Source organism: Adiantum capillus-veneris, chromosome 20 (genome assembly GCF_014529385.1).
Source record: "Adiantum capillus-veneris isolate H3 chromosome 20, ASM1452938v2, whole genome shotgun sequence".
Classification (NCBI taxonomy): domain Eukaryota; kingdom Viridiplantae; phylum Streptophyta; class Polypodiopsida; order Polypodiales; family Pteridaceae; genus Adiantum; species Adiantum capillus-veneris.
Window position 1 is genome coordinate 35,851,427 of NC_140950.1, and position 15,913 is coordinate 35,867,339.

General features: G+C 44.4%; 1 protein-coding gene across 2 annotated transcripts in view; it reads left to right on the plus strand.

The window, feature by feature from the left end:
* Positions 1-12,716, plus strand: part of EMB2421 (FAD/NAD(P)-binding oxidoreductase family protein) — a 120,917-nt gene extending 108,201 nt beyond the window's left edge. Inside the window, exons 1-10 of one of the 2 annotated variants that reach the window (XM_086492337.1) lie at positions 80-200; positions 413-548; positions 669-1,147; positions 1,233-1,280; positions 1,384-1,558; positions 1,853-1,965; positions 2,048-2,139; positions 11,046-11,270; positions 11,899-12,061; positions 12,148-12,716. In XM_086492337.1, the coding sequence (XP_086348463.1) occupies positions 117-200; positions 413-548; positions 669-1,147; positions 1,233-1,280; positions 1,384-1,558; positions 1,853-1,965; positions 2,048-2,139; positions 11,046-11,270; positions 11,899-12,061; positions 12,148-12,603 (1,971 nt within the window). In that variant the 5' untranslated portion in view covers positions 80-116 and the 3' untranslated portion in view covers positions 12,604-12,716. Of the gene's footprint in view, positions 1-79; positions 201-412; positions 549-668; positions 1,148-1,232; positions 1,281-1,383; positions 1,559-1,852; positions 1,966-2,047; positions 2,140-11,045; positions 11,271-11,898; positions 12,062-12,147 lie in introns of those variants that run through there. The other variant, XM_086492336.1, reaches the window with a different exon arrangement.
* Positions 12,717-15,913: the final 3,197 nt, after the last annotated feature.

The window sequence follows — 15,913 nt, forward strand, 5'->3', positions numbered from 1 at the left end:
CACGTCTTTACTGTGAGTTATATGATAGACTACAGATATATGACCTGCTTACAGATCTCATTTTTCATGGAGAATGAAACCTGTCAGAGAGGCCCCAGTTGCTGTAGAAATTTGCTATGTCACAAGGGAGAGAAATGATCTTGTGGTGGCCGCGTGATAACAAAGAGTGGAGGGACCAATTAGCCAGATTATCCCAGCAGGTAGTTTCTCGTCGGTTGATATATCAGTATGGTCAAGCTGTTATTGCAGCACACCACATGTTCTTTTGTTTTGTACCAGCAATGTATATGCAGGATGAGATATTTGTGTCTTCAAAGTTATCATAGCTGTTTAAAAGAATTTTTCGTGGTCTCTTCCGGGTCTGATATGCTAGAGATGATTTGATCGAGTTGTTAACTTGGCTTTTTGGCAGATATTTAGAAGACTTGGCTCATTATCAGTTGACATTGAGACATCACAGCCTCCAATAGTCCAGTGGAGAAAATTTTTGTACTGCACTTCTCTTACAGGGTCTTTGCTTGGAGAGGTTGATCATTTACATCCACGAGGTGTGTTTTTCTTGTCTACATACACTCACAGTTTTGAAGTCAGTGCAACATTGTTGTTTAAAAATAAGTGTTCAAAAGCTAGCTTTTGTCAGTCTCATAGGCAAGCATGTGGTTCTGTAGATCTTGGCAGGTCTCAAAGCCCTACATGGGTGGCACATTTTTCTCAGCACAGGCTATTGCCTCTTCTTCAGCTCCTAGCTGAACGTGTTGGCATGCATATCTCCAAGGACCCCAGCTTTAACTCATGTAATGGGGGCGAGATCAAGCTGGGATATGAATGCATTGCTGTGAAAGAAAGCAACAATGGTGTAGAGGCATTGGTTTCAAGAACAGGCAGCAGTGCAGAGGAATTTTGGGAAATCAACTCGAGCTTCCTTGTGGGGGCAGATGGTGCGGCTAGCAAAGTACGTAAGCTTCTTGATATCAAGATGGAAGGAGAAGAGGCAATGCAAAACCTGGTTAGCATACATTTTTATTCCCGTGGTTTAGCCGCTTACCTTGTGGAAAAAAGACCTGGAATGCTCTATTTTGTTTTTAACACGAAAGCCATTGGAGTGCTGGTTGCACACGACCTTCGCTTGGGTGAATTTGTGGTCCAGGTACTGCTATGAGCCAGATATTTTTTTGCAGCAGTAGTACTGGTCCCTTCAACCTTTGCCCGATCATTTATTCTCTTCCTGTCAGGTTCCCTTCTACCCACCCCAACAAATTTTTGAAGGCTTCACACTTGATGTAAGCTGCAATAAAAAATCGCTAAGCATACTTTGTCCTACCATACTTTGTCCTACCTGTGTAAATCCTATGTTGGTTCAAATTAGAATTTCTCAATTTGCAGGCATGCAGAACTTTAATATGTGATCTAATAGGAACGACGGGAATGGATATCGATATCAAAGCAGTGAAGCCATGGGTTATGCATGCTCAAGTGGCTGAAAGCTATTTTTCTACACATCAAAGAATTATTTTGGCTGGGGATGCTGCGCATAGATTCCCTCCAGCTGGGGGATTTGGTAAGTTGATTAGCCTGAAGATCTTGTGCATAGTTTCTCCTTTTTCTAATGGGCATGATTGAAGTACATAAAGTAGTTTTGAACCACTGAGTGTTTTTTTGAGTAACATTGTGTTTATTACGTGATCCCTTACTTTTCAATGCTTTATACTGGTCTCCACTCTATCAAATTGTTCTGGCACATCTTTACGTGTTTGATTTCAATTGTTGTGAGCCTTAAAAGTGCATGTTATGTTGTTGGGAATGAGCTTCTAAAGGCACACATATGGACATGCATTGATTAAGGATTTTCCAGGTATGAACACTGGAATTCAAGATGCACACAATTTGGCTTGGAAACTTGGAGCAGTTCTGGAAGGTGTGGCTGCACATGAACTTTTACTTACTTACGAGTCGGAGCGCAAACCTGTAATAATTTAGGAATCTTGCTACTAAGCTTATTGCAGTTTGGTGTAGATGTGGTCTTGTAAGTTCCTTTTCATGATGGCAGGTGGCCAAAGCAAACACCGCTCTCAGTGTAGAGAATTTCAAAGCAGCTATGTCCATTCCTTCAGTTCTTGGATTGGATCCTTTAAATGCAAGGTGTGCCAGATTTGATGTTTTTAGGCCAAACAGTAGCAATTTATTGAGTAAGGGACAACAGATCTTTTAAATCAGTCGTTACTTTGCCTGGCCTTTGTGTCTCTCGATCACCACATGAGCTTTTTAGCCAAGCAGATCGCACACTAGGGATTGTGTCACCAGCGTGTGACTACTATCTATCCTTTTTGTTGATTTCTTTCTTATTATCTATTTACTTTCACTTTTTGGAAACACCCCTTGGGAAATCTAACTGCCCTGCATTGCATAGCTAGTGTGGAACTGTCCAGAGGGAGTCCAGGCCTGAGGGCAAGAGAGCACTAAGGTTGGACAAGGACTATGGTTAGCCAAGTGGGGTCATTGACTAGCCAAAGTGGAATCCTTTGCTACAGAGGCTACATTTCAGTTTTGGATGTGGCCACAGTGTACAAAGAGGGTCGGATGACCTAGAAAGATATAATGGCAGCATCTCCTAAAATTTAGGGAACTGCTATTTTGGGACCTGAAAATGTCTTCGCGTCATTACGTGCAGTTTGACATGGGGATCATTTTGTTACTCTGTGGCCAAGTCAACAGAGGCTGCAGGTGAGATATTTTTAGACCCGAGGGTCTAAAGCGGGAAAATGCACAAATGAGTGACACTTGGCACTCTGAGGCCAGTTTACTACTTATAGAGAAGGCAAAAACGTGATTTATAGCTGGGAGGCTCATTTTGCAAGTGTCTGTCACAGGTTAAGAGCTATGGAGTGCTTGCTTTCCCTCTTATGCACAGTGCGGTGCCAGGAGTGATGCCCTGCACGCTACGCACTGCCCTCTCTCTCCCCTTTGGCAGTATGTTATGCCCCTCTAGTGGGCTCTTCATTTGACCAATGTACAGTTGTGTGGGTTCATGCGCGATTGCCGAGGCAAGAGCCTCTTGCACAGGTACTGGATTAGCTAGCGGCTAATCCCCCCGCAGGTACAGGTGAATTCGGAGAGGTTTCACGCCAGAAATCTCGTCCGATTCAAAGGGCAAGTAGCCCTACAGGTGCGGGAGCTCGAGGACTTGCTAGGAATGCGACCGGCACGCGAAACGGAGCCCGAAACAGTGAATTACAGCCTGCTGTGTATTTTTGCAGGTTTAGGGTTTTGGCCCTAAACGGACCCTAATACCCCCAGGAGGTTCGGGGACGCAAGGGGACCGCTGTACAGGCGATCTGGCGCATTTTCAGGGCTGAAAACAGAGAATTCAGCGTGCTGCAGATTCTCGCCAGGTTTTGCAAAGTGCCCGTATGCGTCGGGAAAGTCAGTCAATGCGTGGGAATACTGACCGTGAAGGGTTCTAGTACAGTTATGCTGCCGAAATCGGGCTGGAACAGTGGAAATTCAGCCGAGTTTGTGCGGGGCAGCTTGTAGGAACCACAGCGTTTATTCCCTCTTTTGAACAATAAAGAAATACCGAAAGGGGCGCCTAAGTTAGGGGCCAATCTGGTGTCCGTCTACTCATACAGGTGCAATCTAGCAGCCTGTATCCCTCTCCCCTTTGTTGTGTCTTGAAAGTACAGGTAAAATAGACGACTAATAATGGGTGAAAGCTAAATCAAGGTTTAAAGTAAAGTCTACCGCCCTTTTTGGATTGAACAGGCCGGTTTCATGGTTCCATCGACGGGATTAAATCACTTTTTTCCATAGAAGTGAGCCTTGGTCAGTTTTGGGCTTGAAGACACAGGGGATCATAGACCAGACACAGGGAATTGTAATTATGGCTGACAGACCAGATGATGTGACTGAAGAGGTTTCCTCTTCACAGGGTCAACAGACACATGAAGTGGGTGAGTCCTCAAGACCACCACAGACTGATGATGATATATTCAGGACCCAGTTGGCTACTGCTGTGGCTATGTTCACACAAGTAATGCAGAACCCAAGGTTTTTAGCCTTTCTGCAACCTCCTGTTCCGTCTCAGCAAGTTGGGTCACTGGATCATATTCAAAAGCCTGTTAAGGCTCGAGCACAGGTGATTCATACCGCACAGTCAATGGAAACACCTGTACACTTGACGGAGAACATGCAGTCTCCACAACCTGTGCCTAAGGTGCAAGAACAGGTGGCTGAGATGCCAGTTTTTCAAGCTGTACCAGTTCAGCCCGCCACCTTTCAACAGCCTATAGCTGGTTCTAATGGGCAGGGAAGCAACTTACAGGCTATGCAACAGGTCTTCCCACCACCTTCAGTACACCCTGGCTATTTTGGAGGTGGATCCGTATTCCAAAGCATGGCTGGTCATGCACCTGGAAATCAGTTTTATACGCCAGGAACAGTGTTTGCGGGTGCTCAAACGATGATGCCTAACCCCATGTACAGTGTCATGGGTATGCAACCAGGGTTTCAAAGCACTCAGGGACAATTTGGGATGCCACAAGCAAATTTTGGCATGGCTGGAATTACAAATCAGCAGCCAAATATGGCATTTCCAGGTCAAGTTAATAGCGGCCAAGGAACACAGATGAACCCTAATAGTGTTCCCATGTTTCAGTCACTTCCATATGATAATTTAACGCCGCTGGAGAGGCCAACTCCGTACAAAGAAGGTGGCAAAGGAGTGTCATTCACGACCTTTACAGGGTTTGATGACAGGAAGAAGGCTCTTTCATTCCTCCAGCAGTTTGACAAGGCCTATGCAGGGGGAAACTTTACAGAGGCTTCAAAGGTCCGCAAGGCAGCCACTTTCTTGACAGGGAATGCGGGACAATGGTGGACAACTTTATTGCTTCAAGGGCAAGCTCCGTCCACATGGATTTACTACAAGCAGATTTTTGCAGCAGCATGGTTATCTGATGATTTCGAAGCAGATGTCATGACAGAATGGCACCAGCTTAATGCTGCCACTTGCAGAAATCTGGATGATTACAATCGGAAGTTTTGGAAAGCTCTACTTCCAGTAACTTCCTATAGGTTTGTGCCATTGACAGAACAGATTGAAAAATACTGTTGTGGCCTACCCAAAGGATTGAGAAAATACTGCACAAAGACCAAAGTCACTACTTTGACGCAGCTCATCGAGGTAGCAAACACTGGCAATGGTTTGCTCAAGGGAGAAGATTGTGAATTTAACACTGGCGTCAAGGCAGGATCAGGCAAGAAAAATTCAGCCAAGAAGCACGTTCCCAATGAGGCTCCTAAAGGGACTCAGGAGTCGGCCAACGCAGGGAAAGACAAAGCTACGGCTGAATCAGAAAAAGGACCCGCAAAGAAATGGAAAAGACGTTTTCCTCGCAAGTCAGAAGAGCAAAAGAAGGTCCTGAGGACAGAGAACAAATGCTTTATATGTGAGCAGCCTGGCCACATTGCTTACAACTGTCCTACAAAGAAAAGGCCAGCTGATTCTGAAGACAAGGAGGACAGGAAGGGAAAGAAGCCCATGGCTGGTCTAGTGCCAGATATGGTGGGCGATAAGCCAAATTCGGATGCAAGTGAGCTTTGCAGAGCATGGGGAAAGGTTAGGGATCAAACAGTGCTTATCTTCTTTGATCCAGGTGCCAAAGCCAACTTTATTTCCCCAGAATTGGCTTCAAAGTTGGGAATCAGACCTGAAGAGATGGGGTATACAGCAGAGGCAGGTTTGGCATGTCCTGGCCATACAGAGGCTGTGACACCCATCATTGGAAAGTTGCGTCTACATATCCAGTCCTATGTAGATGCTGAAGAATTTTACATCATGCCACTGGACGGATGTGATGTGTTGTTAGGTATTCCTTGGTTGTTTCGTGTACAGGGAATCATGGATGCCTACAACAAAAAGATCACTGTACAGAGCAGGGGAAAGACTCATATTCTGGATGTAAAGCTTAAAGGGGAGTCTATTCCTACTGTATCAGCTTCTGCTATTACTTCTGTAATGAAAAAGCATCTTTCTGCGTACTTGGTTTTTGCACATGAAGTGTCAGATTGTGATGAATCAAATTTATCTGTGCTAGATAAAGAAAGGTCAATGTTTTTACAACAGTATAGTGACTGTTTTTCCGATTCATTACCGTCTCAATTACCGCCAGAGAGACCCGAGGACCATGCGATAGATTTGGTGCCAGGCAATAGCCCACCAAACAAGCCTCCGTACAGGGTTAGTGCGGCTCAGCAGAAAGAGATAATGGGCCAAGTACAGGAGCTGTTAGAAAAAGGGCTGATTCAGCCCAGTTCATCTCCATTCTGTTCTCCAGTATTGTTGGTGCAGAAAAAAGATGGCTCATGGCGTATGTGCATCGACTACCGTGCACTGAACAAGAATACCATCAAGAATAGGTTCCCTATACCTAGAATTGATGATATTATGGACAAATTAGAAGGAGCAGCTATGTTTAGCAGGATAGATCTAAAGAGTGGGTATCATCAGATCCGCATTAGATCAGAGGATGTGCACAAGACTGCTTTTAGAACAACGTTTGGCCTTTACGAATTTTTAGTGATGCCCTTTGGTCTCACAAATGCTCCTGCTACGTTCAATAGGATGATGGACAGAATTTTCCGTCCACACCAGCAGTTTGTTGGTACATTCTTTGATGACATGATAGTCTACTCAAAGAATGAAGAGGAGCATAGGCATCACTTGGCCATTGTGTTCAAAGAGCTACGCAGTCATAGGTTGCTCATCAATGCAAAGAAAAGTGAGTTTTTTCTGGAAGAGATTCACTTTCTGGGACACATTGTCTCAAAGGATGGTGTCAGAATGGATCCTGCAAAAGTTGAAGCGATCAAGTCATGGCCAAATTTGAAGACGGTGCATGATGTCCGAAGCTTTTTGGGACTATGCTCCTATTACAGAAGGTTTATCCGAAATTTCGCTGAGATTGCTTCACCTTTACATGCTCTTCAAAAGAAGGCAGTCACCTTTAGATGGACACAGAAAGAGATTTCAGCTTTTAATCTCTTAAAGGAAAAGATGACTTCAGATCCAGTCATTGTGTTGCCAGATCTTAGGAAGTCATTTGTTGTCCAGTGTGATGCCTGCGGTAGTAGCATTGGTGCAGTGCTAATGCAAGATGGCAGGGTAGTAGCCTATGAGAGCAGAATTTTGCAAGGGCCAGAGATGACCATGCAGGTCTATGAGAAAGAGTTACTGGCTGTGATTCATGCGCTCTTAAGTTGGAAACACTACCTGCTAGGTGCAGATTTCGTTGTCCAAACGGACCATCAGACCTTGCGATACTTCTTGACACAAACAAAGTTATCTGAGAAGCATATGCGATGGGCAAATATCTTGTCCATGTTCCATTTTCAGATTGTGCATGTGGAAGGCAAGAAGAACGTTGTGGCCGATGCCTTGTCAAGGAAGCCACAAATTTCAGCTGTGTCGATTCCTTATCATCATGAACTTGATGATATGAGAGAACAGTATGCAAATGATGAAGATTTTGCAAGGGTCTTCGAGCAACTAATGGATGGACAACATCATGAACACTATCTTCTTAAAGATGGGTTCATGATGATGCATGGCAGATTGTGTGTCACAAAGCCATTGCGACGCAAAGTTATGGAAGAGAGTCATGTCCCACCGTATGCAGGGCATCGTGGTATCGATGCTACAGTGAAAGCGGTTGAGACATTCTTCTATTGGCCTACATTGAGAAGGGATGTGGATGCCTTTGTGCGAGAATGCCTAATATGCCAAAAGGTCAAGTTTGACAGGCAAAAGGCACCAGGGTTATTGCAACCACTACCTATTCCAGATAAACCATGGGAAAGTATTGCTATGGATTTTATCTTTGATCTTCCAAGAACGCAGACAGGAAATGATGGTATTTGGACCATTATTTGCAGATTCAGCAAACAGGCTCATTTTATTCCTGTCAGGAAGAAGATAAAGCCAGATCAGATGGCACGCTTGTTTATGAGCAATATTTTCAAGTATCATGGCATGCCACAGTCGATTATTAGCGACCGTGATCCACGCATGACTAGTTTGTTCTGGAAAGGCTTGTTTGAGAATATGGGTACCACGCTCAAATTCTCTTCGTCATTTCATCCTCAAACAGATGGGCAGTCAGAAGAGGCAAATTCTACTGTCCTAGATCTGCTGAAGTGCTATGTGTCAGAGCATAAAGGAAGGTGGGAGCAGTATTTGCCATTGGTGGAGTATGCATACAATAATACAGTGCATTCATCAACTGGCAAGGCACCCTTTGAGATAGTTGAAGGTGGCAAGAAAGTTCCTCCCATACTGCATACAAAGGACAAGATATTTGAAGCAGATAAGTATGTTCAAGACATGGATGAAATGTACAAGAAGGTCAAAGTGGCCTTAGAAAGGACTCAGGCAAAGCAAAAGAAAGCAGCTGATCGTCACCGTCGTGAAGTGGTATATTCACTTGGTGATTGGGTGCTTTTATGCTTTGAAAAGGCAAGGTTAAAGAAGATGAAGGGCAAGGAAAGAGTGTTTCCAAAGCTCAGCATGCGTTACTATGGGCCTTTTCAAGTGTGCGACATAATCAGTGATGTTGCATATAGGCTGAAATTGCCTGACAGTTGGAAGATTCACAATGCGTTTCATGTGAGTCTTCTCAGACCCTATGTGGGTGATGTGCCAGAAGCTATTCCAGCTGAAGATCAGCCGGAAGTCGAGGAACTTGACGAGATCTTGGTCCCTGAACAGATTTTGGCACACAAAGAAAGGAAAGTGAAAGGCAAGGTTGCTAGGCGTTACTTGGTAAAGTTCAGAAACTATCCACCAATGGATGCTAAGTGGATGGAAGAAGGTGAACTTGCAGAGTCACCAACTGTGTTATCACTTTACCTGGAAGCCTTCGATTTGCAACCTACCTTGACCCCTTGAGTTTCAAAGCTACATGGATTGTCAGTGTGACAATGGCTTCTGAAACAAATGATGTACATGGTATTTAAAGTGAGCTCAAATCAAATACCTGTTACATGAATGTTAGAGCTGTACAGATTGTCAGTTTGGCAATTGCTCTTATGGAATGTCCAAAAGTTTGGTTAGTGCTATAGAAGTGAGTATTTCTTGTCAGTCTGTCAAGGATACAGTGATTGCTTCTATTAAAGAGTACATGTGTAACTGCATTCTTAAACTGTCGGTTTGGGTATGCTCGAAAGTGTTACGGGATCCAACGTGTACTATAAGACAGTGGCAAAATGTGCAGCTACCATTTTGTCATTGGAAAGTTAGTGACTCAAAGCAATGGCAGAGTGCGAAGCTACCACTATGTCATTGGGACAGGGTTCACACGCAGGCAATACATGAGTCGACGAGGTGTTGAATACACCAGGGTTGACAATGAGCATGTATGTGTCGTATATGTGTCGACAGGTATTGAATACATCAGTGTTGACAGTAAGCATGTACGACATAGATGCAAACGAGGACGTTTGAGATTTCAAGAGGGGGGTATGTCACCAGCGTGTGACTACTATCTATCCTTTTTGTTGATTTCTTTCTTATTATCTATTTACTTTCACTTTTTGGAAACACCCCTTGGGAAATCTAACTGCCCTGCATTGCATAGCTAGTGTGGAACTGTCCAGAGGGAGTCCAGGCCTGAGGGCAAGAGAGCACTAAGGTTGGACAAGGACTATGGTTAGCCAAGTGGGGTCATTGACTAGCCAAAGTGGAATCCTTTGCTACAGAGGCTACATTTCAGTTTTGGATGTGGCCACAGTGTACAAAGAGGGTCGGATGACCTAGAAAGATATAATGGCAGCATCTCCTAAAATTTAGGGAACTGCTATTTTGGGACCTGAAAATGTCTTCGCGTCATTACGTGCAGTTTGACATGGGGATCATTTTGTTACTCTGTGGCCAAGTCAACAGAGGCTGCAGGTGAGATATTTTTAGACCCGAGGGTCTAAAGCGGGAAAATGCACAAATGAGTGACACTTGGCACTCTGAGGCCAGTTTACTACTTATAGAGAAGGCAAAAACGTGATTTATAGCTGGGAGGCTCATTTTGCAAGTGTCTGTCACAGGTTAAGAGCTATGGAGTGCTTGCTTTCCCTCTTATGCACAGTGCGGTGCCAGGAGTGATGCCCTGCACGCTACGCACTGCCCTCTCTCTCCCCTTTGGCAGTATGTTATGCCCCTCTAGTGGGCTCTTCATTTGACCAATGTACAGTTGTGTGGGTTCATGCGCGATTGCCGAGGCAAGAGCCTCTTGCACAGGTACTGGATTAGCTAGCGGCTAATCCCCCCGCAGGTACAGGTGAATTCGGAGAGGTTTCACGCCAGAAATCTCGTCCGATTCAAAGGGCAAGTAGCCCTACAGGTGCGGGAGCTCGAGGACTTGCTAGGGATGCGACCGGCACGCGAAACGGAGCCCGAAACAGTGAATTACAGCCTGCTGTGTATTTTTGCAGGTTTAGGGTTTTGGCCCTAAACGGACCCTAATACCCCCAGGAGGTTCGGGGACGCAAGGGGACCGCTGTACAGGCGATCTGGCGCATTTTCAGGGCTGAAAACAGAGAATTCAGCGTGCTGCAGATTCTCGCCAGGTTTTGCAAAGTGCCCGTATGCGTCGGGAAAGTCAGTCAATGCGTGGGAATACTGACCGTGAAGGGTTCTAGTACAGTTATGCTGCCGAAATCGGGCTGGAACAGTGGAAATTCAGCCGAGTTTGTGCGGGGCAGCTTGTAGGAACCACAGCGTTTATTCCCTCTTTTGAACAATAAAGAAATACCGAAAGGGGCGCCTAAGTTAGGGGCCAATCTGGTGTCCGTCTACTCATACAGGTGCAATCTAGCAGCCTGTATCCCTCTCCCCTTTGTTGTGTCTTGAAAGTACAGGTAAAATAGACGACTAATAATGGGTGAAAGCTAAATCAAGGTTTAAAGTAAAGTCTACCGCCCTTTTTGGATTGAACAGGCCGGTTTCAATTGCATACTCTCTTTCTACATTTCCTCAGTTTGGATTCTGGTCTGTGCCACAGGTTTGTACATCAACAGTTGAATGAAGGCATCGGCTCTCTGCTTCCTTATCGAGTTCAACAGAACGTACTTGAGAGTATCTTTGCGCTTGGACGAATGCAAGTTGCACCCTTTATTTTAAATTCATACAATCCACTTGGTTCGAGACGGTTGGAGAAACTGAAGGGTATGCTTGATAAAGGTCAAAGCTTACAGCTACAGTTCCCTGCTGAAGATCTTGGATTCAGGTTTTTCTTTTTCCTCGTTCAACATTTTAGAGGCTAAAACTACGGCTAACTTACAGCATATAGTCTTCAAACTTTGTCAGACCTTGGTACATTATATGTCCGTATACTTGATTCTTGAACTCTTTTAGAATGTGCTTTTTTTTTTCCGGCAAAAAGCATTGTACCGAGATGTGCAAGGTTATCTTTTGCATGCCTGTTGTTTCTTGGGTAGTTCTTTAAAGGGCAGGGGCCATTATGTTTCAAGAGGGTTTGCTGCATGTTTCTGAGGTATGATTGTTTTTGCCGCCTGTCTGTCTGATTAGCAAGCATCCAGGAAATGCAGTTTGTGATTTTTGATCTTGTATTAATGATAGCTCAGCCATGTATGCTGAGGTTTATCTTTTCAGACTTCCGATTTTTCAGTGAGTATTGATTAAATCTCGAGTAACCAGAGTGTTAATAGTTTTGTTTTTGGCCATATTCAATGCTGGTCTCTTGCTGATATAAAGCTTAAAGAATACTCACTTAAATGCTTTTGAGCACTGAATAATGTAAATTCTCTATTTGATCAGTGCTTGCTTTAAAAAAGGAAACGAAGGTAGGAGTGCCGCTTTGATCTAGTTGTGTGAGTTTGTTACCACTTTGACAGGTATCATTCAGGTGCACTTGTCAATGAAGAATCACAGTCAAGTGATGAAGAGCATTATGTGCCGGGCAGGAGGAACGAATATAAGCCAGTATGTGTAGCAGGCGCTCGATTGCCGCACATGAATATAACAATTCTTGAAGCAGATTTCAGAAGATTAGACGGGGTATGCGGCGAGGTTCTGCTCATTAAATATGCATTTCATTTCATTTTTCTGTCTTTTTGAACTGATCATAATTTGATTCTTTGTAGAGTGTGATATCCACCTTGGACCTTATTAAAGGAGATGCTGTAGAGTTCTTAGCTTTTGTTGGACCTAATGAGAGTGGCAGATTGTGGGGAGATTCTATCCTATGTGCAGCAACAACTTTTCAAGTGAAGGTAAAGATTGTGGTGGTGTGGCCAATTGGCTTCAGTGACTTATTATCTGATTCTTCAAGAGCGACATCAGCAATGCTTTCTGCAAATGGAAGGTCTTTGGAGAACACACTACAAAAATGGAAAGGTGGTGGTGTTAGAGAAAATATTTTGCATGTTGAGGAGGTGGATAAAGATTGGTGGGAGCTTTGTAAGGTTTCACCCCTTGGTGCCATCCTTGTAAGACCTGATGATCATGTAGCATGGGTTTCTTCTAAGGAAAGTTCAGACAACTCCATACATCATGTCCAAAACACTTTTGCTGTGGTTTTACAAAGGAAATCGATTTGACACACTCCATTTTGTGGAGCTCGCAATTGTCTTGAATTTGTGTAGGGTTTTTAGCTGGACTCTTGCTGCCATGTACTTCTGTAGTTGTTTATATAGCATATATTTGTCATGTGCATATGCGTGTGGGGCCTCTACACAGTTTTGCATTACAGAGCTGATGGTTATTTTACCTTGTGAAACTGCCTTCACACCATCTTCCAATGGCGCACTACTATGCTGTCTCAGTTTTTCCCTTGAGCTTTCCTCTAACTAGTACGGCCGGCCGCCTTCGGCAGCCTCTCTCTCTCTCTCTCTCTCTTTATCGTGTGCACAAGGGCTTCTCTCTGTTTTGGAGTGTAGCCTTCATGTGGCAGATTTTGACTCGTGTAAAGGAGTCTTACCATACACTGAGCAAGCTTTACTGAGCAAATGGTAAAATCGACCAAGACCCATCACAAAGACTAAACTCTCTTTTTCTTGATAATTGAGAAGTAGTCACACTACACGGTTATGTACAAACCGAATGAGGCCTCTCTCTCTCTCTCTCTCTCTCTCTCTCTCTCTCTCTCCCCAAGGCATCACAAAAACACTTACCTTTCGTGTATTTTTTAGAAATCTATGTGAGATTTCAAGCTTGTCTTGTCAAGCTTGAAACCCGAGATAGATTTCAAGCTTGTCAAGACATTAAATTTTTACACATCAAAGTAATAAAATTGACGCATCCTTCAAAATTTTGATGCATAGATGTATAAAGCCTTGTATGCGCATTGTGTACCAAAATTTGTACACACTAATTGCCCTAGTAGGTCTCTCCGATTTTATTTTGTTCCCCATTAGGAGGAATAAACATGTATTCCACCATCCACAAAATCTTTTAAAAGTCTTTCTCCTTTACTATTTTGGAGGCTAACAATTAGGAGATTTTTTACCGTCTTCTATTTAAGCCTGCTAGACATCCTTAATGTTGGATTGCAAGGAAGCAACCGGGAGGAATTCTCTCTCTCAGCACCTCATCTTCTCTCTTGTGTGTATATATGTTTTACCTAGGTTGTTTTCTTAAAGAGGAATCTAATCATTAATAGAGACTTTTTGTATAGAAAAAGACTAGTAGGGGAGGTCCAATTTTGGAAAAGGAGTAATGAAAGGAAACCTTCTGAGATTCTCTCTCTCTCTCTCTCTCTCTCTCTCTCTCTCTCTCTCTCATAGGCCAATGCAGGCGACTCCCAGTCCATGATTGCACTTCAATCAAAGTGGTTGATCGGTATTTCATAAGTGTGTTTGTTCCAGTTGCTTGAGTACTTGGAGAGAGAGAGAGGGAGGTGACAAACAATATATTAGGCATTCTCACTTCTTGCTTTAGTCACGTGATCTGCTCTCGATGTGCCAAAAGGAACCGACACCATCGGTTGGTGGGTGCAAATGCTTCTCCCGATGTGTAATCACATGATAATAAGTGCCCAATATGCGGGTAGGGCAACCTCTCTCTATCTATCTCTCTGTAAACCATCCCCCCCTCTACTTCTAAGTGATGGCTATGTCTTGTCTATCATGGCAATGCAAGATAAGCAAAAAGAGGGGACTCAATGAGAGAGTCTATTGTCAACTTAAAGCTATGGAAAATAAAGTATTATGCATGATCAAGGGCGCACCATGGAAGCTGTAAGGTTGTGTGGCATGAGGATTAGTTATCGGTTATTTTGACAGATAACTAAGCCAGCATTGTGGTCACACACAAGCGAGCTGAAGCTTAGTAGATTGGAGCCCTGCTTTTGCAACTATGCCAATTTAAGCATATTAGCAAAACTATGCCGGTGATTTTCTTAATTGCAGACTGATCATTGACAACCTTTTCTTTGATGCATAGACGTGGAAGCAACGCAGAGGTTCTCATCCTCTTATTATTGCAAAAATTATTCTCTCTCTCTCTCTCTCTCTCTCTCTCTCTCTAACCGATTCTCCATCCATGTGCCAATTGCATTTGCCTTTTTGTTGCTGTGTCGCGTGACCACGTCCGTGGCGCCTGTCGATGCAAGAGCTTAGTTTGGCTTAGTTCCCAATAACTAGAAATTATGCCCCGTATGACCATGCCCTAAGTGAGAAATGAAACTCCATCGAATGCACGATGCATGCGACTCACACAAGCCTTAATTGGAACTTCGTATGCAAGGGGACATGCACCACCGTGCGAAAGCGGTCGACTGAAGCTAATGACCTACATCCACAACTTTTTTTAGGCAGTGACCCTCCTCACTATCTCACACGGGCATGGGTTGATGGGATCAACGGTCCATACCCATTTAGGGGATCAAGTGCGATATGAGCCGTCCGATGCGACTTTTGTAAATTCGGAAAAACAAGTAAATTTGAGCGCACCAAAACTTGTAAATTCGGGCGCCCCCGCCCCCTCTCTCCCTCCTCATCCCCCGGACTTGAACTCTGTACGCCACCTTTGCAAGCCTATTACCTTAACCACCTCACCTGTGCGTGCTCGTTGAAAGCAATGGGAGAAGGGGGAGTTTTATGATTCGGGTCGTCGTTGTGTAAATTCGGGCAAACTGATAAATTCGAGCGTGCCGTGAGATCAATGGCCCACGATGCCCACGCTCCCCAAAATAGGCGTGGGCCATTGATCCCATCCAACCCATGCCCGTGTGAGATAGTGCTGAGGGGCAACGACCTGCAATGCGAAAAAGAGTTTAGTCATTTCAAAACTCCTCTAGACAGTCCACGGCACCGCGGACTGTTTTCGGAGCTTTTGGACGTCACATCTTTCAGACACGAGAGAGAGAGAGAGAGAGCGAGCGAGCTTGGTTAGTGGAAAGAGAGAGTAGCGAGAAAGGAGAGCAACAAAAATGGCACCCCTTGCAGGTTCTTCTTGCATGCTTTCCAGGCCTGAGCTCTTGGGATAGGCTATTGCCGCCTCTACCTTGTCTTCCTCTTCCCGTAGAAATGACATCCCTCGTAGGTTCTTCTTGGCCCGAGCTCTTGGGACAGGCCGTTGCCGCTCGTCCCCATCCCCCGCCATTGTGGCTATCTTAGGCAAGAAGAAGCCCAAGCCTTCCCGCAAGGCTGCCAAAGCTGATCCCCGCTAACGAGGAGCCTCAATCAGAATTTACCTTCGTGAGGGTTTGCAATCCAGATTTGACGTGGTTGCCTATATCAGTGTGGAAGTGATTTGATCCATTTGGTATTAGCAAGAAACTTGCAGACTTTGACAAGCACCAAGCCTATGAACCCATCCATGCGAGGTGGGCAATGTTGGGAGCATCTGGTTTTGTCCTCCCTGATGGAGTGTAGTTTATTTGAGAGAGAGAGAGAGAGAGAGCCATGC